This window comes from Rhamphochromis longiceps, linkage group LG13 (assembly GCF_057381845.1).
Source record: "Rhamphochromis longiceps isolate RC_006_pf linkage group LG13, R_longiceps_female_GT1.1, whole genome shotgun sequence".
Taxonomy (NCBI): domain Eukaryota; kingdom Metazoa; phylum Chordata; class Actinopteri; order Cichliformes; family Cichlidae; genus Rhamphochromis; species Rhamphochromis longiceps.
In genome coordinates this window covers 29,253,140-29,277,090 of record NC_140569.1, presented here as the reverse complement: position 1 = coordinate 29,277,090, position 23,951 = coordinate 29,253,140, and the positions used below count along the sequence as shown (strand labels likewise).

The 23,951-nt window shown below is 41.0% G+C and overlaps 1 protein-coding gene and 1 long non-coding RNA gene across 2 annotated transcripts; one reads left to right on the top strand and one right to left on the bottom strand.

The window, feature by feature from the left end:
• Nucleotides 1-8,501: 8,501 nt before the first annotated feature.
• Nucleotides 8,502-23,905, bottom strand: rel (REL proto-oncogene, NF-kB subunit). The gene is made up of 11 exons (XM_085428942.1): nucleotides 23,555-23,905; nucleotides 23,101-23,139; nucleotides 21,378-21,517; nucleotides 21,122-21,270; nucleotides 20,238-20,329; nucleotides 12,993-13,133; nucleotides 12,217-12,321; nucleotides 11,819-12,037; nucleotides 11,657-11,722; nucleotides 11,482-11,556; nucleotides 8,502-11,397 (listed from the first exon to the last, which is right to left on the bottom strand). Exons 1-11 carry the CDS (start codon nucleotides 23,559-23,561, stop codon nucleotides 10,568-10,570), a joined length of 1,863 nt encoding a protein of 620 aa, XP_085285068.1. The 5' UTR covers nucleotides 23,562-23,905; the 3' UTR covers nucleotides 8,502-10,567.
• LOC146656068 (uncharacterized) lies at nucleotides 14,654-16,205 on the top strand. Its single transcript, XR_014914310.1, has 3 exons — nucleotides 14,654-15,257; nucleotides 15,358-15,425; nucleotides 15,503-16,205. It is a non-coding gene; the product is annotated as an uncharacterized LOC146656068 (long non-coding RNA).
• Nucleotides 23,906-23,951: the final 46 nt, after the last annotated feature.

Sequence of the window (23,951 nt, the reverse complement as noted above, 5' to 3'; positions counted from 1 at the left end):
AGTTTTAATGATACTTCTCAGTATTTCTACATGATAAAGAAATGCTACTTTGGGCTTAAACTGTCAGAAACAAATGTATCAAATTATCAGTTGTATCTCAGCACGACCAACACATTTTAAAAGGCTCTATTTTTTTTTACTGTAGATCAATATTCTCTGCTTCATTTTTGTCTCACACTTCTCACTGTTTCACTAGTACTTGGTTTAGTGTTTGCAGACAAGTTGGTGTCTTCAGTGCAAACTACAGGTGACTGCAACAATCTGCTAGTGACTAAAGCAATAAGATTGAGGTTTTTGCCAACCTAGTCAGGGAATACACATTTTTCCATCGTGAACAGTGGTATGTGACCAGTCTGTAGGCGTATGTCACTGGGCCCAAAGCATCACCAAAATTTCAGAAAAGTTAACATGTAGCGGTTACACGACTGCAAAACCACAATAGCTTAGCTTAGGCAGCTTAGCTTAGCATAAAACTTGGGAAAAAAAGCAACCTTTTGACAAAGCTAGATAAAAGTTTCTAGAGTTGCTTAGTTTAAAGAAAAAAACTAACCTATGAAGCGGATGCTGATTAAAGTTCAAAAGAAAAAAAACAAACCCTGACATCTGCTAGCTAACACACATTCCAAGCTCTGGTTATGTGTTGTACGCTATCACATTGTTGGTCAGCAGTTTCTTCTCTCCCACTGGATATCACTTCCACCTTTTTTTCAAAACTGAAAGAGTTTAGTTGAACTCAGTACCCACCCACAATTTTTAGCAATGACAGTAACAGTTACTGTAACTGTTCCCTTTATAAAGCTAAAAATTGCTATTTTTTGTTGACGTTCCAAGGGTTCTGGTTGCTTCATACTTCCTAGTCCCTTTTTGTTTGTTCTTCTCTTTGAGCACAAAGAACCCAGCAGTATAAACTTGGTTTGGGTCTTGGAGCTGTAAGACAGGCAATCTATTCCCCGCTAATGCTGAATGAGCAAGAAATCACCAAAATGAAGAGGAACCAAAAGAAAGTTTTTTGTAAGAGCCTCTGAGATGTACATTTAAATCAATTGGAAATAAATTTGGCGGGGCAGCCAGAAACTTGCCCTGTATATTCCTGTGTTTACACAACCGAAATAGGTGGTGATCATAGTAAAGATTAGTTCAAATAATCCCTAACCTTTCCCCAGTGCCGTATATCTGACATGTCAATTTCAGCACTCATTCTGAACTTCCAGGGTTCCTGCTGTATTTTTTATGGGCAGCACGCTGGAATGACCTGAGAGTGTTGAGCGTACTTTTTTTTACACACACAGCTTCACCCTTCCTCTTTGTGTCAACTACTTGGTATTGTACAAATATACATGACAGAGGGGAATAAACAAACTCTAACAAAAGTGGAACTGCCAAGAGAAAAATGTTGGTGGAACGTACAGAAGCTATTCGAAGTCCGTGTCCACTTAATGCGTCTGTCTGCCACATTGTGTTGACACAGTTGAGTGGCTGCTTGTCAAAAAAGGGAAATGCAGTAATGTCACGACTGTAGAGGCAAAGGAGTCAAACTAGGTAACTGTGTTGTAATGCAGGCAATTATTATTAAGTCATCTGATGCGAAGGCATCATGACACTGAATCCTTTTGTTCTGCAATCAAATAATCAACAGCTGAACCAGTATCAGTGCACCAGCCATTTGCAGTTCCATGTTGATGCAGTAGGCTAGTAAAGAGCTGCTATAGTTTCAGTGGGAGCAGGCATATCTCCTTATCACAAGTGCACTTAGGATTTTCTTGACTAACCATATTGATAAATTGAATCAGCATGACATTTTTTTCAGTGGTGAGACATGATTTGGGAACTCTGGAAGGAGCTAGAAATGAAACCACAATACTCAAAAAGCAGCTGTAGTAAAGTAAATAACCTATCGCAAAAAATATATCAGGCCATGGTCAGTAAGCTGCAATCATTCTAGTAATGAATGATGGCAGTTTTGGCTTGCTTCAAGAACTTTGTACTCTGTTTTAAAGGACTAAACTAGTAAGCTCTTAGTGCTGCATTTTTGTTTGTTTGTTTTTTCTATAATATATTTTTATAGCATATTCTATTTAAATTGTATTTTTAGTTTCCAGAATAAGCTTTAGTACAATAAGCTTAAACTTAAACCTGTCTATTGGAAAATTAGCAAATTAAACTTAGGTCCGGTATAAGCTAGCTTATTCAGTTCAGTTATGTCTGGACTGAATAAGCTAGCTTAAATACTGTCCTTTCTGTTTACATTTTACTGCTTGTTCTATTGGCTTAACAAGGCTTAAAGTTAAAGCTGTAGCAGTGTAACAGTGTGGCTGTTTTGTTTTTTCAAGCAGGTTCATTTTAAGCCAGTTTTTGACTAGCCAAATTTAGCATCCTTTGTAATTGCTAAACAAACTAGCTAGCCAAATAGCTGTAGGTCATTCAGCTATGGTCTCTGATTAGAAAAAACTAAATGTGGTGATTTGAAAAGACAAGTCACACAGACAAACTATACACTTGATCATGATGGAGTTCAGTCCGTCTTTGTTTGGTTCCTGCTCGTTTTAAATCATGTTTTTGAATGCTATACATTTGGTACCAATTTTCATTGGGTAACACTGAAGTACAAAAGTCAACTCCTTTGTGTGCAAATTTGTACTTACTGCTACTTTAAAAGTATTTTCAGCAGTGGCTAATACACTTCCTGATTTGGGTTGGATTGGGTGGATGTTTGTGTGTGTGTGCCTCACATGAAAAATAATCAGTGAAAACAATGAGGCCACACATGTCTGCTGAACACTCATCAACAGACAGGTATATACTGTTTCTAGTCAAACATTCACAGCAACAGCTACATGGGATTTTCCCTGCTCTGAACATGAGTTGGGTCTTGCATAAGGAGCTGTTCTAGCAACACATACTGTACAATACCTATCATTAAAATGTGCAGCAGGAAGTTTGGAAATTGTAGGATCAGAGAATGGAAGTAAAGGCATGCTCCAAACTTCATAGACAAATCAGTGGGAAAGAGAGCTAGTTTTGATCCTGGCATTGTTATTGATCTGTTAATTCAGATCAATATTAGTCACAAAAGTGAACGGACTCTTTAAATCCCCATGCAAAACTGAGGTAACTGAAAAACACAGAGCTTTATAGTGTGAAGTCAGCTTTAGTCTAAATTTCTTATTTGTGCACAGGGTAGGACAAAAATATCCAGTTTTTGTTTCTATATTTAGTAATATATTGCAATCTGATAAATTCCCATAACTTATGTAATCGAGAAGTATGTAAGTAAATAAGGGAAGTGTATAAATGCCATTAAAAGAAACCTCCTGTTTATAATAAATGCAATGAGGAAAGGACTACCCTGTAGTAATTTCTGTCTAATTTTGTGAGTTGATAGCAAATTCATTCAGGTGGAGCTGGTGTAGTCAGCAACTATTTACAGTGTGAAGGGAGAAAGAGAAAGAGGGGGAGAGAAGGGGGAGGAGGGGACCTGAGGGAAATGGGAGGAGACAGCAGCAGAGGAGGGGCATTACGGGAAATAGGTGGCTAAACAGGTCTAGCTCGCCTTTTCCAGGACATGGTTAAGAAATACTCAAAGACATACGGTGCAGTGAGTACCTGGGACAAGCTGTGTCTATCACACAGAGATCCAAACACATGCATGTGGAATCTGTGTGCAGCTAAACTCTCATTCAGTGCTGATGTTGTGAGGACCGTGTGCCTATCTCCATGCAGATCCTTGCAGAGGTGAAATGTCCTGATGAGTTACTCCATTATTTTGTCAACGTGAGGACATTCTGTCCTGTAATTATTTACCAATAAACCGGATATGATGTTGCAATATAGGACAGTTCTAGCTTAACCTGTTTCCACTTGTTTTTATTAAGTCATTAATTAAGTGCTGGATTAAAAGACTGGAAGTTAATGATAGTAGAAGAACAACAATCTTAGAAGACCAGAGTTGCGGTCTGAAAGTTTGAGAAAACTGTACTGGATATGGTGTTTGTGACACTGCTGGTGTTTGGGATTCAAAGTTAATGAAGATCTAGTAATCACAGAGCACCATATGTTGGTTTTCATCCAATTCAGAGCTTTCAGAGTCTATATAAATGGTTTGCTTCTCTGTGGCCTCCACAACATATGGAGTTGCATCTAAATAAACATCAAAAGGAATGATGTCAGCCCAGTTCGAGTATTTTATTATGAATGTTCAGTCTGAATGTCAGTACAACAGCACCATTACAGGAACCAACATCTTACATCTTTCAGCTGCAGATTTAAAAAAGCAATAAAGAACATGTTACTTACTTGTGGTTACTCTTTTTTCTTTTAAATAAAATCCAACACTGTCTTGTGGTATGTTTCAAAAACTTAGAAAAGCACAAAATCTGATTTTTTTTACAGTTTTTTTTTGTCTTGTCAGGTTAATGAATATGGATTAAAGCAAATTAAATATGCATTCTTAAGTGTAATGGTAAATTCGCCATTTATTTAGCTGTCACAAATTACTGCTGATGCAGTCATCTCTGGGGGTTGTTTTAGCCTCTTTGAGCTCATTGTTTTGGTGTTGTCACTTGAAACTGACCTATTTTGCTTTCCTTAATAAAATTAGCAGCAACTAGCTGGTGGAGAACAGAACTAGAAAACTTTTTCTATTAGAAGACGTAATAAACACCAGATGAGGTGTAAACTTGAGATTCCAATAAGAATATGCTTTGTGTCTACCAATAAGTTTTGGGGGAATAAACCAAAACCAATATAACCTGTGAGTGGATTGTTTACAGTATCCTGTGCACTGAGGTTAAATTAGGGTTCGCTGTGGTTCCGTTCAACGCGACAGGAAGGAAGCTACACAGAGCATTTCTTCTCAGCCTCCTGATACGAGAGAAAACAAACGTCTCCCCTGTAGTACATCCTGGGTTCCTTGGTAATGACGCTTCAGGACACACTGATTGTAAACTACCTTGTTGGCAGTGAAAAACTGAATTTTACAGGAAAAGATGATAATCAGCTGTTGATTTGTCACCTATCGACATCAAAATCTCTTATTTGTGATGAAAATGTGAATGGTACTGATGTAAATATGAAATTCGTGAATTCCCTTTAGCTGCACTTGTTTGATGTTTCTTTCGTCATAATGGCTTCAGTATTGTCTAAGTGAGTTAAAGGTTAAGCTGTATGCCAAAGCCTTTCTCCTGATGTGACGTGTTAACCTCATAGAAACAACAGCGTCCATAACTATCTGTAGGCTCTGTCATTTTGGGCCTGCATTTTAGCCAGTGGTGATGAGCAATTTGTCAAATTGGCTTATGACATTTGCACTGTACTATATTAATTCTCCATTCTTAGTTCTTCTTGCAGCTTTTGGAGAGTTTTTTTGAGTAGCACAGAGCACACTGATATGGATTTTTCAGTGTGCACCATCTGACTCCTTTTAGAAACTGTAGGTTATTTCTTATGTTTGTATGAAGTGCTACTGAGCAAAAGGCCGAAAATTGCAAGAACCACTCTGTTTTGAAAGATTTAAAATATTCAGCAAAAACTTTACTTTCTTGCCGCCAGCTTATTGACACCTTGAGATAATTCAGTTTCACATGTGTCAGAACTGTACGTCATACGTTGAATAGGCAGAAATATGTCAGGAGATGACATAGTGACTTTACCATTGACCAAAAACGGATGATAATCTGTTTTTGGTGGTGAGGAAATGTCATACTGATAAGAAATCAAATTAACAGATTTCAAGTAAATTGCCTTATGACAATGTATTTAGCTATAGTGAAACTAAACTAAGCTTCTCTTGAGAGTGGTTAAGCCTTTACTTGGAAAAGATCACCTGGAGAATCACTGAAACCACACAAATATCAAACATATAGATTAAAGGGAACAAAATGATTTATGATTTGGTATAATACATGTAAAAGACTTTCTGCAGGATGGTTCTATGTACCTTTTTTACTCAGAAATTGTAAATAATCAATAACAAACTACTGCACTATTCCAAAGTGTTTGGGACAAACACCGTGGCCACTTACTCAACCTACGTTGCTCAACAATATTCAAGTCACTACATTTCCCCTGTTGTGCAACTGGTCAGTCCTGATTTTGTCCATATCATGTGCAGAAACCTGACCTACAGGAATACTGAATAAAAGTTGTTTTTCTTTGTTCAGCAGTGACAGTGTTAAGGCAACGCAGCCAAGCTTGAACTTAGCATAGAACAGGGATGGAAAATGGGGAAGATTGTTAGCCTGGTTTTGTCAAAATGTGACAAAACACCACCACAACTAAAAATACAATCTCTACAAGTCTGCAAAAATGTTGTTATCTTTAGACATAAACCATGTCTGATTCGAGTCTTTTAAGTTAAGCTAAACTAGCTAAACCAATCTTAACGGTTAAATAAAAATAAATGTCTTCGACAGAAAAAGTGAGACTTTGCCCAAATAGGGGAGATCATTTAAGTATAACATTCATTTTAACATTTATGTGATAATATGCCACACTACTGTTAAGCTGAGAAATTCTCCTAAACCATTCACTCTTGTTAGCTTTTATGCTAAGCTAAGCTAGGCTCGCACTTTTTTTCCACTTCACTCCGCATGCGAGCCTTGTGCTTTGCGCTGGGAAGAGGGGGGAGGGGCAGTAGTTACACTCACAGTAGCACAGGAACAGAGCGGGAGGGAAAGAGAGAGAAAGAGAGCCAGGGACAACAATGTCACATTAGAAAGGTATAGTAATCATCCACAACTATTTTTAGTTGAGGATGATAAAGGATTCAGAAAGTTTATTCATGCAGGCTCATATGACAGAGAATGTACATCTTCTTTTTGTTTTCATATTTTAATTTATATTTAATTGTGTTGTGGTTTGCAGTGTTTTGTGTTGTTTCACTTTAAATTTGTTTAAAAGGAAAAATTTAAATAGTTAAAAGTTGAAATGTGAATAGTTGTTTTTTGTATTATATGATTTATTTATTAAATTTTATGTGGAGTGAATAAATAAAAGTATATTTACGTTGCCCCTAGAGACAAAGCACCTACAAAATCCGAAGCAGATAAAAACTCCGGAGCACGTATAAACTCCAAAACACGTAAAAACTCAGAAGCACGTAAAAAACTCCAAAACACGTACAAAAGACAACAGAAGTGCTCCAGGATGCTAGGCGCAGTGTTGAGCTTTTGTTACCTACTGGCTACAAAAGCCATTCAAGTACCAGCGACCGGATTTGGTGTGTGTTAGTAACAGGTAAATGAACATTTTTTTTTAAATTATTTGAATATAAATGGGGCAGCACGGTGGCACGGTGGTTAGCACTGTTGCCGCACAGCAAGAAGGTCCTGAGTTCAATTCCACCATCAGGCCGGGGTCTTTCTGTGTGGAGTTTGCATGTTCTCCCCGTGTTTGCGTGGGTTCTCTCCGGGTACTCCGGCTTCCTCCCACCGTCCAAAGACATGCAGCTTGTGGGGATAGGTTAATTGGATAATTCAAATTGCCACTAGGTGCGAATGTGCGAGTGAATCTGAGTGTGAATGGTTGTCTGTCCCTATGTGTTAGCCCTGCGACAGACTGGCGACCTGTCCAGGGTGTACCCCGCCTCTCGCCCTATGACAGCTGGGATAGGCTCCAGCGCCCCCCGCGACCCTGAAAAGGATAAGCGGTAGCGAATGGATGGATGGATGAATATAAATGAGTGCATGTGTATAAATACACAAACAATTTAATTTAAATGATCTAGGTAGCTCTGTTTTGGAAGTTCAGTTAACGCTAGAAATGTGTTTTGTATTTTGTACGTGCTTTTTGGAGTTTGTACGTGCTTTGTCTCTAGGGGCCACCGCATATATTTATATATAAACATATATAAATAAAACCACTTTTTTTTTTACATTAGTAATTCCTTTTATATTGTTGTTAATAATAAATTAATTAAAGCAAAACAACCTAAAGAGCCGGTTCAGAGCCGAAAGAGCTGGATCTTTTTAGTGAGCCGAGCCAAAAGAGCCGGTTCTCTAAAAAGAGCCGGAAATCCCATCACTACTAAATATCAACATGAGGATGGACTCGGTCTAAATTGAAAGTTAAGAGTCATGTGCTTCAGTCTACTTATTGTTTTGTTGTTGAGACACTAATTATTCAGGAAAACATCCTCTGACAGGCTATCGACCCCTCATTATTGTCTCAAGAAAAATCACAGTGCCACACCCTGTTCATTAAATTTTTATATCTACACTATTAACTGATGTTTAATCTGGGAATTTAGCTTTAACACAGCTATTCAAATTGGGTTATTTAAACTATATTAAGGTTTTTATTTATCACATTATCACATTAAGGTAGCACTGGTGGATTTAAAATGTATTTCTTTCTGTCATGTCCAGTCACATCTATGCCTTCACACAATATCACGACCATCTATGAAATAATATGCCCATGACAATGCATAATGTTTGCAATGAGCTATAACATTTTACCATTTACAATATTATAAATAAATAATAAACAATGACAAAAATATTTAGAAATGACCGACTTTGTTTATTAAGAATTGATCTCATAGAAAAAATCAAAACAAATAAAAAACAGCAAATCTTACAAAGTAGTCATCAGAATATACGTTTATATTTTAGACCATAAAGCTTTTGGAAGGCCTACAAAGTTTGTCTAACATCAGCTTTGTGCCGTCAATGCTTTAACAAGATACTTTCAGTGATGTTTCAGAGAACATCGGCTGAATACATAAAACAATAAAACTGACATCTTTATCTATAAAACATCTGTTAGAAATGCTCTGAGAACTCTGAATACATGCAATCTCTGGTATGACATAGTCATTACAGAGGAAAGACACAGCTGAATGTGTTTCCTCCCACTTCCTCAATGGAAATTTCAGTACCTTGCCATTTCTTGAGTGTTTCGGCATTGGTATTGCTGTAACTCTCAACTATGGCTAACATGTATGTACAGAGTGCACTTAACAGTAAATGCTTTGGTACCAAATAAAAAAAAGAAAACAAAAATCAACAAAAAAGTATTGTACTATAATTCATATGTATGAAAATTTTACAAAGAGATCAAAAGTAAAACAATAAGCAATATATTCCAGCATTACACATGTAATAGGTGGATTCACGGGTGGTAAGTCCAAACGGTGCAGAAACCAACAGTCCTGTCTGCCTCTTCATTCTGGTGCCAACTAAGAAAGGAGAGAGGGCCAGCGGCAGTCACCATTTTTAGATTCCACTGGAGGTTCGTTTTAGACGGGATGGATCGGGACTTAGCCCGGGGATGGGCAGAGCTCCTAACTCCGGCCGCCACAGTGTTGTGCTTCACACGCGTAGCCATAATCTCGGCGTCCCGGGGACATAAGGCACCACCCCGCTGCCTCTCAATCCCCTGCCGTGGGCCTCTCGGCGAGGAACTACCTTCCGTCAACACCAACACGGACCTCTCTGCTCAGCCCCGATCACTCTCTCCAGTGCGCGGTCATCCGCGATCTTCGGTCTCGTTCTCCTTTGCCGCACGCCTTGGGCCTCTGTGCCGCTCTGCGCGGCCGTCGCCCACACTGGTTACCACACCATGTCTCTCCCCTTCTCTCTCTCACGCTCTCTCTTATTAAATAGCTGTTGCCAACCCCAGGTGCCAGGTTAATGATCAGGAGGGGCGGTGGAATGGGCATCCTCCCAGAACAAATCACATAACAAAACAAAAGCATGCAAAAACCCAACAAAATAAAACACTACGCGCTAAAAAAAATATCAAAGAATAAAACACATCACTACATGCAAGAAAATAAAAATACCAAGTTAAACTTTGTCCATTCCACTTTATGACATACAAAAACAATAAATTTACTCCTTTGTTTTCTCAAGATCCAAGAAACCTCAAACAAATCATTTATGTTACAGTATATTGGTAGTAATTCTAACTTTACAAAAAAATATTCAAGAAAGAAAGTAGTACATTCACTTCCTCAAAGGCATAACTTTGGCTTGGAAGCCAACGCTACTGTTTTTTTCTTTTATAGTCATTAAAAACATGGATCGTCCACTTAAAGATCCTACCCCCTAAAGAGACCAGATGAATCACTTCAACTGACTAGTATGGTGAACACCAGCAGCTGAAAGCTGAACCCCCACAAATAAAAGGCTTGTTAGACAAGCAACAACAAATCACAGGTTACAAGTTGGGGCTGAACTTTACAGAATCCCACTGTACAGAATTATGAAACAATGCATCACCAATTTAAATAGGACAAGCACTGGGAATAGCTTGTCTCCAGTTTTTCAAGAAACTAAATTTACCTGATAATGTTGATGACTAACTGGAAGTAAAGACCAACCACAAGGTACCATGTTGTTAGAATCAGAATCAGGAAGTACTCTTGCTAACCAATCAAGTGATCAGTAACCAGTTGTATCTCTGCGAAACATTGCCTAAGGCTGACTGACTGTCAATCATTTTGGTCCCACTGAGGTAACAACCCAAGCAAAGGCCTACTGAGCATAGCAGGGCCAGCGTGAGTAAAGAAATTTCTGCTCTCCTTTGAGCTGCTACTGTTTAAAAAGAAGAATTTGAGCAGCTTTCAGTCATTTTGATTCATCCAGTCCTCCAAAGTTGCATAGTGGGCTTCTGCAGTCGTGCCGTTGTTTACGTAAGGACTATGGAGATTTTTGATGGCAGTACCGTCTGGCCGCATTGGATCTCTGTTGGTGCCATTGCTCATTGGACGGGGCAGCAGGTTAGTATACGTATTTCCTTGACTTGGGGACTGCATGAGGGGAGTATGGCTCTCTTGTCCCACTGAGATCTGGGACTCCTGTTTCAACTGGAAGCACGGCTGAGGTGCTCCCGCCATGTTCTTCAGAAAATCATTCTCTTCTATTCCCTCTAAGAAAGGGAACGACCCTACCCCCTGTGATCCCCCTCCACCTCCAGATCCATTAAAGGGGTTCGGAACTGAACCCATGGTAGTAAAATTGGACCACTGAATACCTTGGTTCTGGCTGACCAGATGGTTCTGAGCTTGGTTTGGAGTTTCTGATCGGAGCTCCTCCCTTTGATTCTGCTGGTGGAAGAGCTGCTCTGGTTCTCTCATTACAGGGGCTTGAGAACCTGTATCCAAGCACTGCAGGTCCCGCATGGAGAGCTGAGGGAGGGCATTGTTCTCACAGCTGTTGTGGTCCACACGGTGTTGGTAGCTGCGGTTCGGTGGCTGTTGCCTGCTAACAGGACGTGGCAGATTGCTGGCACCTGGGTTTATGGTGACTGTGTCCATAGAGAGCGTTGGATTGGAATTCGCCCATGCATGGCTTAATTGTAGATTGGGTGCCATTAGATTCTGAGGAGCCTGTTGATAGGCTTGGGTGAACATAGAAGGTTGCTGTTGTTGTCTTGGGTATGCATTGCCCATGTCTGTAAAAAAGAAAAGAGTTTTAGTTTCACAGCAATGAAGTATATCGCCATCCTCCTTTTTATGATGACTTCAAACGTAGTTACCTCTTTTCAGGTGACTCATGGTACTCTGTGGTACTGCCTTGGGCCTATTCATTGTCAGACCGCTAAAAGGACCACCTAAAAAGAGACGGGAAACCTTAGCTGCGATGCAAACTTCGCAATCACAAGTAATCATATCACATGAGGTGTACTATATATAAATTGCCACATTGCTTACCTGACAATCCCGATATCTTCATCAAGTGCTCTCTTCTGCGCTTTTTCTCATTGTATCCATAAGGATCTGATGGAAAAACAACAATATTAACACTACGTGAGTCTAACCGAGAACTAGGTGCCACTAGTAAGCCCCCGCAGAAATAAAGCGATTGCTGCTCACCTTTGTCATCAGGCAGATACCGGAAATCCATTGGTTCACTGACTTCCTGATCAGAGGGCCGGCGTAGCTGCATGTGCACGGTCACCGAGTCCGTTATGGACGTGTTGTGGTAGGGCGGAGTCTTGAACACGATGGCAACTTGGCGATGAACATCAGCCTGAGAAAAGGAGCCTTTGGCCTCCCAGCCATCAGGGGAGAAGAACCGCACCTCAATGTCATCTGGAGCAATACAGGAACAGAAAAGTACATCAGCATGCAAAGAGACAGGCACTATGGGTGTGGAAGGTAAACTAAATCAGTGGACTGAATAAAGATGAAGAAAGAGAAAACAGATGCAAATAAATTTAGTACAGTGTGCAAAAATGCAAAGGTCTATAGTGCAGAACATTTTGATGTACCTTTTTGTACTTTGTCACACAGTAGGAAGATTTCGTCTCCTCCTCTGACACTTCCGCTATTTCTGTTGACCCGGCAGATCCTCAGCTCTGCAGTGTTTGGGGCCCCTGGTAATACAAAAAACAAGTTCTAAACACACAACGCAACAAATACTACAAGTTACAAGTTGCTCAGTACAAAAACAATATAACCAGGATCTGCTTTTGTTGACACGGTGGGCCTAGCTTAAAAAGCTGCCTTGGTTTTGAAGAACAATCCTCATTCAGTTTACAGCTAAAGCTTCAGCAGGTTGAGTCACATGTCACATGCCTGGAGCGAGAAGAGGAAGTGCTCCATGGTAACAGTGTTGTTTGAAGGTTGGTGTGTATAAAGAACTTCCCCTTTCTGTGTGTTTGTGTGGAACAGTGAACTAGTTCACCAACTGCAACACTTGAAACACTAGTGGACACACGTACACAGGTCTTGCAAAAAGCACTTGCATTCACATATGCTGCAGCTGCTGGTACACACTGTATGTACAAACACGACTACATGTGTCACTTCTCAGTACTTACACAGTACTGTTATACTCACACAGGAAAGGGAATTAAGTATGTACTTAATCTTATATAATCACTTCTTGAAGTCTGCTGTTATCTGAACTCTACAGGTGTACAAAGCTGACCTTGGGGAGCCCGTGTACTTGTCAGGGCAACTATACGGCTATTTCATTATGTTCTCATGCAATTGCATGATGTGACGTCAGTGTATTTGACACAGACGGCGCTCGGTCACTCACTGTTGTCGTAGATGGGGTTGGTGACGATGGGGTTAAGCGCTCGGGTGTAGTGGCCGTTCTCATCCTGCAGGAAAACCTGAATGCACAGGCGAACCACATTCAGGTCGTACTCCTCTGTCTGCAACAGCTGCTCCCGTGGCACTACGATAAAACACACATCAGTTAGATGAAGCTGGTAATAAAGCAAACATTCAGAAATATAAACTAAGAAACATTTACACCAGACTTTCCCTTTAAAGGGCCAGTGCAAGTATTACCTGGTGGTTACTGTGGACCTAATTTGTAGAGACTGTTAGCACCCTTAGCACCTACCAGGTTACTGGCAAACCAGCAACATTTAGAGTTGCAGTTTGTTTAATGTCCAGCCTTTTCTTTTTTTTAAATATAATTTATATTTGTGTGGAGCACAGCTCTTAAGGATGGATGACACATAAATTGAAACGTAACATGTTCTAGTTTCTCTGACTTTGCCTATTTAGCATGGGGATAAAAATAAATGCCAGTCATTATGTCTTTTCTTTTTTGTTTCAGTGAAACAATATTTCATTATAAAAAAAAAGCTAAAACCTGCAAACTGGATAAACATCGGTCATTGTGACTAGTAAATGTCATCTGCTATTGGCTCACTGATATAGGTTACCTAGCTGCACACTGAAGTACCGACATATTTCAAACCATCAGCACAACTAAATACTTGCATTTCAAGTGCACACCATTGTTGAACAGACGTTATTACAGCAATAACAAAGGCATGCTATAAGCATACGCTCCTGCTTTGAGAAACAGGCAGACAGTGTAGTTATGCAGTCACATCTGTAGGCTGTCCACAAAACCTCACCTTTGGATCAACATAAAAACGTCACAGATAAGCTTTTTCAAACGTCCTCAGCCTACATGCTCATCTGCATCACCCGCCTTCAGAAGCAACACGCAAACACACACACACATAACACACACTCTATACTGAGAGACGCCCACGTGCCGACACACGCACGCATGCACAGAGCAGGCTTTCACATCTACCTACTTTCTATCTTCCGTGCTCATGAGGCCATCCCCACCTACAAAGTGTCGCCACTGTGACGCTCCACACGTCACCTCAGAGTGGAAACAAGTATGCGCCTGTGTGTGTGTGTGTTTGAGTGTCTACACCGCACATAAGTAAAGAGATGAGACTCTCCTGCACGAGTGACCAGGGAGCCTCCTGACGTATGTGAAAGTGGTGTGACATGAGAAAATATCTTATAAGCTTTTTAGTTTTGATTCTTTAGTAGCGTCTTACTCTGTATACTCAAGCGTGATCATTTTTTTGTTATTTTAGGCATATAAGGTGGCAATTATATGTGCAAAACCCAAACAATACAACTGCAGTCACACATTAGCTGTGTAGGGAAAGTCGTCATCCTTAGTGGGCATGCTGAGTGCCAATAGTGAGCCAGCTAGCTCTCCTGCTCTGTCTCTGCATGTGCTGCTGGCACCGGACATTAATCTTCTCTAGGTTCACAGTCTGCTTGTGTTTAGTCAGAAGTAATCAGATTCATGCTGTGAATCTGACTTGATTTCATAGCAGTAGAAGCAACAAGCAGGGAAGAACATGACATGTGCCTTGATGTGTTTGTTTGTTTGGGTTTTTCTGAGCCAGAAGTGGGCTCACACCAGGGGCCCGTTCTTCGTACGTCGCTTACTACATCCAAGATCAAATGACACATCCAAGATCAAATCATCGCGCTAACCGTGAGCTCGCTAATCCGGTTCCCCGAACACACCTGCTGTTGACGATTAGTACAGCTGGACGCAGTAATGTGACATCACTGGGTGTCATAAAAGGGGCTACGCATCGATAGTAGAAACATTGATCGGCAACCCTCTGATTGGTCGGCGAAAATGTCGAAGGAGCGCGCTCGGCTCGGTATTTTTCGGCAGCAGAGCAAGAACTCCTGAGTGAGGGATTTCAGGAGTTTCAGAGTTTAATCAGAACGCAAGGGAACACTGCAAAGGCTGCAAAAGCAAGGAGAGAGGGCTGGCAGAAAGTTGCTGACAAATTAAACTCGTAAGTAATTTAATAATAATAATAATAATATATTGGATTTATATAGCGCTTTTCAAGGCACCCAAAGCGCTTTACAATGCCACTATTCATTCACTCTCACATTCACACACTGGTGGAGGCAGCTACAGTTGTAGCCACAGCTGCCCTGGGGCAGACTGACAGAAGCGAGGCTGCCATATTGCGCCATCGGCCCCTCTGGCCAACACCAGTAGGCGGTAGGGTAGATTTATTATATTACACTATATTATCCAATATTATATTACATTATATTATATTATGTTAAATTATGTTATATTATATCCTCTTTCACATTAGAGCCACAACAGGACCCACTAGAACATGGGAACAAGTAAAAGTGAAATATAAGAATATCCTACAGAATGGTAATATTTATCACTTATATTGCTTTTCGTCTCTTGGAAAGAGAGCCTGAAATAATCTGTTTGTTTGTTTATAACAGCAACCAAGAAAAGGGCAGAGCAAAAAAAGACAGGTGGTGGTCCTGCACCCCCTCGTCAACAAGTTGGTTAAGTGAATAATATCCTCACGGGAAAATCGATATCTCTCAATGAGCACACTGTCGCGCTGAGCTAAAGGATCCTGTCTGTCCCGCAATATACGCTGAATTCTGAGGACTCTCCTTATCAATCTTGCACCTTCCGCAATGGGTTGCTCGCGTAAACAGACAGGACATGGCTGCGACAGGCTTCCCAAATCCACCTTCGCTTTTATAGCCGTGGTCTCTCATCTTGATTACACGAAGTAATTTACAATTACTACTCTGAAATATGAATTACATCTGTAATAATCACATACATGTAATAGAATGTTAATAGTACATTTCCCTTTTTTAGGAAATGACCTGTATGTATCTGTGTGACATCAATAAAAGGATCAAGTGCTGCATTATCTTCAGTTACATTGATGTTATTTATTTATCGCTGTTGCTTTCGTATAAATGAAGCGGACATACCTGCGTGGCCGCGATCTAATCCTGTTTACATAAAGTAAACCTGCTCCCGAGCAGGTTTACGCTTACGGCTCTGTTGCTATGACAGCAAGTCCCGGATGAGCTTCGGGGAACCGACTGATCCAGGATCACGCGAAATCGTCAACAATCTAATCCGGCTAACCTACTTAGCGAGGTACGAAGAACGGGCCCCAGGTTGCTATGAAGAGGTAAATTAGCTAAACACATAAAGAATTGTTTTATGGACACCATGACTGCAGCCCGTAGTAATGTTATTGTCATTGTTGAAGTTTTAACGCAAGAGTCTGTGCTAATTGACTTGCTTTTCCGCACCTTTTCGCCTGTGTGCATGACTACCATTCAAGAATTTTGTATTTATGTGGCATAATTAATACGAAGCATTTACCCGATGAGGGATTTACTGTTAGTTTAAAAAAAAAAAAAAAACTTCATCGGCACAGTCAGATTAAAAAAAAGCAAATTCCCTATAATGCTTCTTTCTGGTCTGGTGCCAGTGTACTCTATCAACGTAACAAAACATTATTACAAGAGAGCCTCTAGAAGGAGGTAGCGTAGGTCTCCTCATTGAGAATGCACGACAAATCCTGCTAGCTTTGGACGTCTAATTGGTCTCAAATACTCTGTTCTGCGGTGTGGAGCACTGCTCTGTTGTGCAGCTTTCTGTTGGGTCATCAGGTTTGCCTACTGTAGGTGGCAGAGACACGCAGTGAGTGGAGAAACTGAAGGAGGGAGAAGTGAAGACGAAACCGTCAGAATAAATATTGATGGAACATGCTGTGTTGGTCTGCGTGAGTGTTGGTGGAGTGTCGCTGACAGAGGGAGAAGCTTGGACGGACAGGTGCAGGAAAGTGGGTTGTAGGTAGCAATGGTGGTTGATGTTTGAGAGTGTGTGGTGGAAAGAAACTGGGCCCAGGGTCATAAGATACACTGGGCTGCAAGGGAGGGGGGGGTGGGTCATGTTCAGTGACAGCGGAGGGGGGGGTTGCAGGTGGTGGGGGTGGTATGTGGCTCCGAAGGGGGGGGTGTTCAGGGTAAGTGGTTATTATGACTGTGAGAGCAGAGTGTAAAAGTGAGAAAGACGGGGAGGCAGGTGCCAAGTCTCACCACAAACAATGTCTCCACTGCATGACTCACAATTTCACCACGTTTTAGGACGTGGAGCTTTTGTGTCTGGCTGAGGCTGAGGCAGTCGCTACATGAGAAGTCTGCTGTTGCATCATATAACATTATATGAACGTGTGTGCATTTACAGCACATGAGGAAGTTTCGTTAGGGAACAAAAATAAAAGCGGACCGTTTGGAGCCGAACATGATGGAAGTTAGTTTAAAGGACAATCACTGCACCTTAATCCTCTTCGGTAAAATGTTCATTTTTAAACAGCTTATTTCTAATAGAAAACTACTGTCTGCAGTGCACTGGCAAATGTGTACATGTCCACTGATATTCAGACATAATTTCACAATTAAATCTGCAAGAAATTGTGATCGTGCTGTGGCTGAATCCGATAGAGTTGGGATAAAAGCAGGATCTGTGAGATTTTCAGTTTGCGAGAAGAATGGTAAAATTCAACGCCGGTAACTTCACAAACAAAAAAAATCAAAGGATGTTTAATTGAGTAGTTTTCCACTTGTTTGCAGAAGATATTTCAAAACCACAGGCTTCAGCAGAATTGTACAGGCACTTATCTGAAGCCCCGCTGTGCATTTTCTTTGGTTGTCAGTGCGGTTATAGCCACATGTATTTCTTTGAATTAATATGGACGTCGTCTTACGGCAGATTTATGTCCCGTGTGAAATAAACAAACACTTGCCAGGTGTGCAACCACAATGTTAAAATGTGACGGAGCGGTACTACAGAAAAATCTACTACGCCCTACTCAGGATGGCTGTTTGTCATCACTCGTGCAGGTGAGGGGAGCTTTGGGCCAAGAACGGACAGTGCTCACAGAGAGTCTTTTGAAAGTGCAGATGCATGTATTCACAGACAGGGAGGGGAAAGTGCCTCCAACCCCCCCTACCCACTCCACCACACCCCATCCTAACACAGGAAGCAGCTGAGTTTCAGAGCAGAAGTGAACTTAAGAGAAGGGAAGGTTTGAGCCATGTGAAAAAAAAGAGACATCAAGCTGTCCATCGCACACGTCTGTGGCAATAAATACGCCGAGTTTCTGCAGCTAAGGACATTTTAACACAAGTGCTTATAGTGGGGCTTCTATATGGCCTGACACAACAAGTAGCTCAAGTCTTTTAAGGGCCAAGTGGCTATTAACAGGGGTAAGAAACAGAGATATGATCATATCTGAGTCAGTGGTGACAGGTGCTAAAAATGTCAGCCTTTTCATATCGTGCGGGACACATCTGTGTCACTTGCATATTTTGGTCTGCGAGAGCGCTCAGGCTAAGACAATTATCAGGTAAAAAGACTACAAACAAGTAAAAGATGTGCACTTTACAGCAGGCCCGGTTTTAGTAATTAAAGGCAATTCAAATTGCTCTTTATTGCCACTTGCTACCATGCAAATGTACTCAGTGCACTTACACGGTTTCTTTTCTATAACAACTGTGAGAGCTGAGATCTAAACAAAAGCTAAAAGCACACTCCCTCCACAGTTTTACAGACCTGTAAAGCACCCTATTCTACTTTTATCATCATCTCTCAGGGCTGGGGAACCCCCTCGGTCCACCCCCTCCCCCTTTTAATGAATCCTGCATTCCCAGCTCTCACGTGGCATCTCTGCACTGTGCTGAATTGAGCAACTGTAACAAAGAATGGGGAAGTAGCTCAACGCCTGTTTGTACACGAGAAGTGTCTGTCTGCTCTGGAGGACCGCAGAATGAAAGCACAGAGAGGAAATGGCATTGCTGTAGATAGCGCGGTGGCAAGAGAGCGGATTTGTGACTTGATGTTAGGAAAATCTGCTAAACTGCCTGAGAACTAGGTCAACCAACATTAGAAAACAATTCTTGTGAATTGTTTTTGAAGCTGCTTAACAGTAACAAGATCAGGAAAAGCAGCAGCAACAGGATTGATATTTATATTTTACCCACATACAATTCCATTTGCTGTTTTGTCAACTGCTGACTTTAGCGTGGATCATCCACTGGGGAGATGACAATATCAGCTAACATCAGGCTGGATATTATACCAGCAAAACTCTAGTTATTTATCTATTATTTCAATCACACAAGCGTTTGCACTTTTATTACACTTTAGCTGTAGCTACACATAAGAATCATAAAGCTAGCAAAGAATCTCTGTATGTACATTAGTGAATATTACCTGCTGCAAATGTCTGGTTATACACAATAACTCTGAAGCAGAAATACCACTGAAGTTAGCTGGATGTGTTACTGGACATAATGCTGGACAGGTTTCTTTGAAAGGTAACAGTCTTGTTTTAATTTACATATTGGCGGCACAACAAATGCTAGCCTTATCCTCTGGAGTACTAACACACTGCTTAGTAATTTACTTTTTGCTAAGAAAGAGTGTAAAAGACTCCAAGACATTCTGTAATTACTTTTTACCAAGTCCTGTAAAGCTCTGTTAATTTACAACTCCGCTGACTTGTTTGATACTTTATTAGGAGCTAGAAGGTTATTAGCCTGTTAACTACTACATGTTCTTTTAGATTAGTCCCTTGGGATTGAAAAGAGGGATTATATGAATAACTCATTTCAAATTCTGCTCGATGGGCTACTATTAAATTAAAAAACCAAAAACATTTGCAATCATTTATGGTTTGCAAGCCTGCAAAGATTGACATATAGTTTCACAGAGCCGCTAGCATTGCTGTACACTCAGAACTGAGATTAGCTTAACTTTACACGGCTAATTTGGATTAGCTCATTTTCATGGCTGCAAGGTGCCTGAATTTAGGCCCATTAAGGCAATAAAGTCAACTTATTTTCCAGCTTTTACAAATAAAGGTAACATACAAATATGAAGGCTGTCAATTTAACTTAAATGATTCTATTTGGGGGAAATTGTACGGTTTGGGTGAGTATTTTCAACTGCGGCTTAATACACATTTGGGTTTCAATAATAAATATGTAAATAAGTAAATATAACATATCTACCAATTTTTTTTATTCAGTTTTTTTTTTCATTTTTGTCTAAAAACATGTTTTTTTTCTCAAACATAAATAACACTGACCCTTGATGTAGTTATAGAGCCACCGTATAAAAATTCAGAGCACTCACCATTGAAAGGGTTGATTCCTCTGGTGATCCTCTGTATGATGGCCTCTTTCACTTCTCTCCTCCTCACACACTGGATACCCAAATTCTGGAAACTGTAAGAAATTTAAAAAAAAAATGTCATGAGGAAAATGACAGCACTCAAACATGCTGAATAAACCCTGAGTGAAGGGATCTCTAAAACTGTAAATGAACTCAATGATTTTGTTGTGCTTAAAGGTCAAAGTAATGACGCAATTACTCTCACCTATCCAGTCAGACCGGCACATTTTTCAGTAGTAAAGAAAACATTCAGTAATGAATCTACTGGATTAATTCTGTTTGTTTACCCAGAAGGCCTGAAATTCAAAATGATTCTGTATTTACTACAGAAGTCTGTTTGGGATTTGCAAATTATACACACCAAAAGATACTGACTCATTCACACACTCACACACATGCTCCAGCACTCACACACGCGCAAAATTTTGTTTTCTCTCTCTAACACACAGCAAATATGGGTGATGTCACTTGGGGAATTCCCATATTGCCATCCTCACAGACATGGGTCGACAAATATGCTTTGTGTGTGTGTGTGTGTATGTGTGTGTGTGTGCAGTGTGCTGTAAGAGCTTCTTCAGCTGTGTCTGAGAGGACATCAGTTTACACATGATGCCTCCCGAAACCATCAAGCGAAAGACGAAATACTGTTAATAGAGAGCAATTCGGTTGTGCAGTGAGTGGCTCTGTGAGTGCGTCACAGAGAGAGTGGTTACTTATTTCGGTGAAAGTGTGCTGATTAAGATTGAGACTAGGGCTCTCAACGATAACAACTGGCAGCGAAGTAAGCAGACGCTGATAAAGAGCGAGTTTGGACAGGTGGAGGCGACCGTGGGAGGAGCACTCACGCGATCACTCTGCGGTCCGGGCCAAACTCGGCCTCGTAGAATCCATCTTTGCAGTCCTTTCCCACCAAGTCGTGCGGATGTGGTCGGTACGGCTCGTTCTTCGTCACCAGGTAAACGCGCACCTTTCCCTTCCCGCAGTAATTCAGGATCTGAGGAGAAGGAGGAATGGTGTGCGTTCAGACGCATGTAGAAAGACACATGCTTAGGTGCTTCTACGCACAAATACACAGGTTACACAGGAGGATTGGGGTCGAACCTGCAGGCTGGGGTACGTCCTGTTGTTGTCAGAGCTCTTCTCTCCCGGGATGCTTCCGGCTGAGCGACCCTCACACTTGTACCTGAAGCGCATTCCTCTCTGCTTGGGCTGCTCGAAGATCTGAATCCCTGGCTCAGGCACTAAGGAGGGGGTGACAACAAGCAGACGATAAACAGATTTGATAAGACGACAAAAGAAAACCCGAGTGTGAATCTGACACAGTTATCTGCTTTAGTTTTTTCCTGTTTGGGCTGCCACATGAGTGGTTTGGTGCTGGGAGGCAGGGGGCTCAAAACCTACATCTAACACTCAAATTTCTTTTTCTCAGCAAACATTTCGACATGTCGCAGCAGTAAAAATGCAGCTGTACAGGATAAAAAAATTGCTGGCTGCTTTCCATTTAGCTGCCTCAGTTTCAGATACAGTCATTGCCTTCTTGGGAACCATGATTTTAGTGACACCTGAACCTTTCCCACTATGTCGAGCCTGCTGTGAAAAAGCTTTATTATGGTTTAATACTAATTATTTAAGTACTGGTCTATGAACCTTAAAAGGAACCTATTAGGCCATTTCCTTTTTTTATTTTATATACTCTAACAATTGTGAACCTTCATATTAAATCTAGTGATTTACATCAGCACATGTGTAAATTTTTACTTCAGACTGCTTTTAAGGCTCCATTTTAGAAAGTTCATCTTGGCTCTGTGTGATGTCACTGAGAGCATCTATCCCTAATATGGTCATCTCATGCAAACAGTTCTGGCTGTGCGCACCTACTGCTGTTCCCTTTCTGAGGGGCAGCAAATGTCTCTTTACACGAAAAGGGCCTAAAACAAAGGGCCTGCACCAGTGTGATATTAAGAGGCATTATTTTGAGAATCAAATCATGTTAAGCTATTTCAGTAGAATCTGAGACTAAAAATATGGAAATTAGCAGGTCTGTTAGAAAGTGATTTCTACATACTAAAGATTGCTGCATGAACAGACCTATTGAATTCAACCCAGATGTGTAGAAATCTTTCAGCTTTCAAACAACTTAATGCTGATAGGACGTGACTGCAAATCTTAACACAAGTGTTAACTCAGAAAAGCACATTTCAGCCGTTCGGCATAATGACAAGGCATGAAATTTGTTTCCTCAACCTTTTTTTTTTTTTTTCTGGGAGGAAATAAAACCGACCCCACATGATGCCCGTGCAAGAGAGGAACTAAAACTGATCCGGGAAGCGTTTCAGTTTTTGCTGTACACTGTTTCCACTGAAGTAACAACACAAAACGTGGTTATTTTTGGACATGACAGCAAGCACACAGATCAGAGTGCTGCTTGTTATTCCGGCAGGCCAGTATGAAACAAGTCAAGTAACATTTTTTGAAATGATTAAGAGAAAAAAAAAGGAAAAGAAAAGAAAGAAAAGTGGCCCAGTCAAGTTTTGCCCTGATCACTTTGCAGTAACTGAAAGATCATGAGGCTCAAGCGCACTCACTACACACTATATAAACACACAGACCGGTAAAGACAAAGATTACAAGAACCTCAGGCTCTCTCACATCCTTACAACATAAGTCTGAAAATACAATGCTTACCAATAAAACAAAAAAGAGGAAGTGAAAAGACACTGTTCAGTGAACCATCACCCCCCCCCCCAACACACACATTTCTGCACTTTTAAGTTTTAACCTGTGAAGACTATTTTTGTCAGGAGCACAAATGAAATTGACTTACGTAGGTGTGCTTCGTCCCGCAGCACGGAGGACATAAGAACTGGGGAGGAAAATGTGACACAGAAAAAATTTAGGCAAATAGATATCCAAATCACACACAGAGGAGTTGTTCTGTGGCAGTAATGGCGCTATTGCTAAAACTGGTCTTGTAAGCCCAATCAGTTTAGCTAAAGCTGCCCAACCAATAACACTGCTAGTCATGCAACAACGAGGAGGTTCACAGCATTCAGCAGTGACAGTACACACAACCAGTGTCGAATACTATCAAAGTCAAGAGTAAGTACTCCAGTTCGTGGTGATACTGTACAGCACGATGACCTATAGCCAGTACTACATTTTCGACTTTTTGACTGACACAGGTACACAGGTGTGGTTATTACCGTTTGTTTCCTACCCGCTCACTCTACACGTTTATCGCTGTTATTACACAGGAAATAAAAGGTGTTGCTACTCACCGTCCATGATGCAAACACTCTTTCACTCTGTCACGGGTTATTGTGTCTTGGAGAACCTCGGGCTGAATGAGTGACAGCGGGCAGAAAACTATTTTTTGTCAAGACACTAGCGGGGGAATTCCCGTCCGTCACATCTGATCTAGCCAATGAGAAGCTTCCGTGAAAAAAAAGGGGCGGGGTCCAGACGATTCACTCTCAACTATGCCTCCTCCCTGCCCGGTCGCTCGAGGAAATGCACGGCGCGGTCCACGGGGGTCGGTCCTTCAGGGCTGGAGGTTAAAGTGGGTGGCGGAAGTGCGAGAATGAGGGTGGGCTCATACGTAAAGAAGAGCCACGCAACAGCAGCCGCAAATAAAGAACACGAAAAATTAGAGATAATAGAGATAATAGATATCAA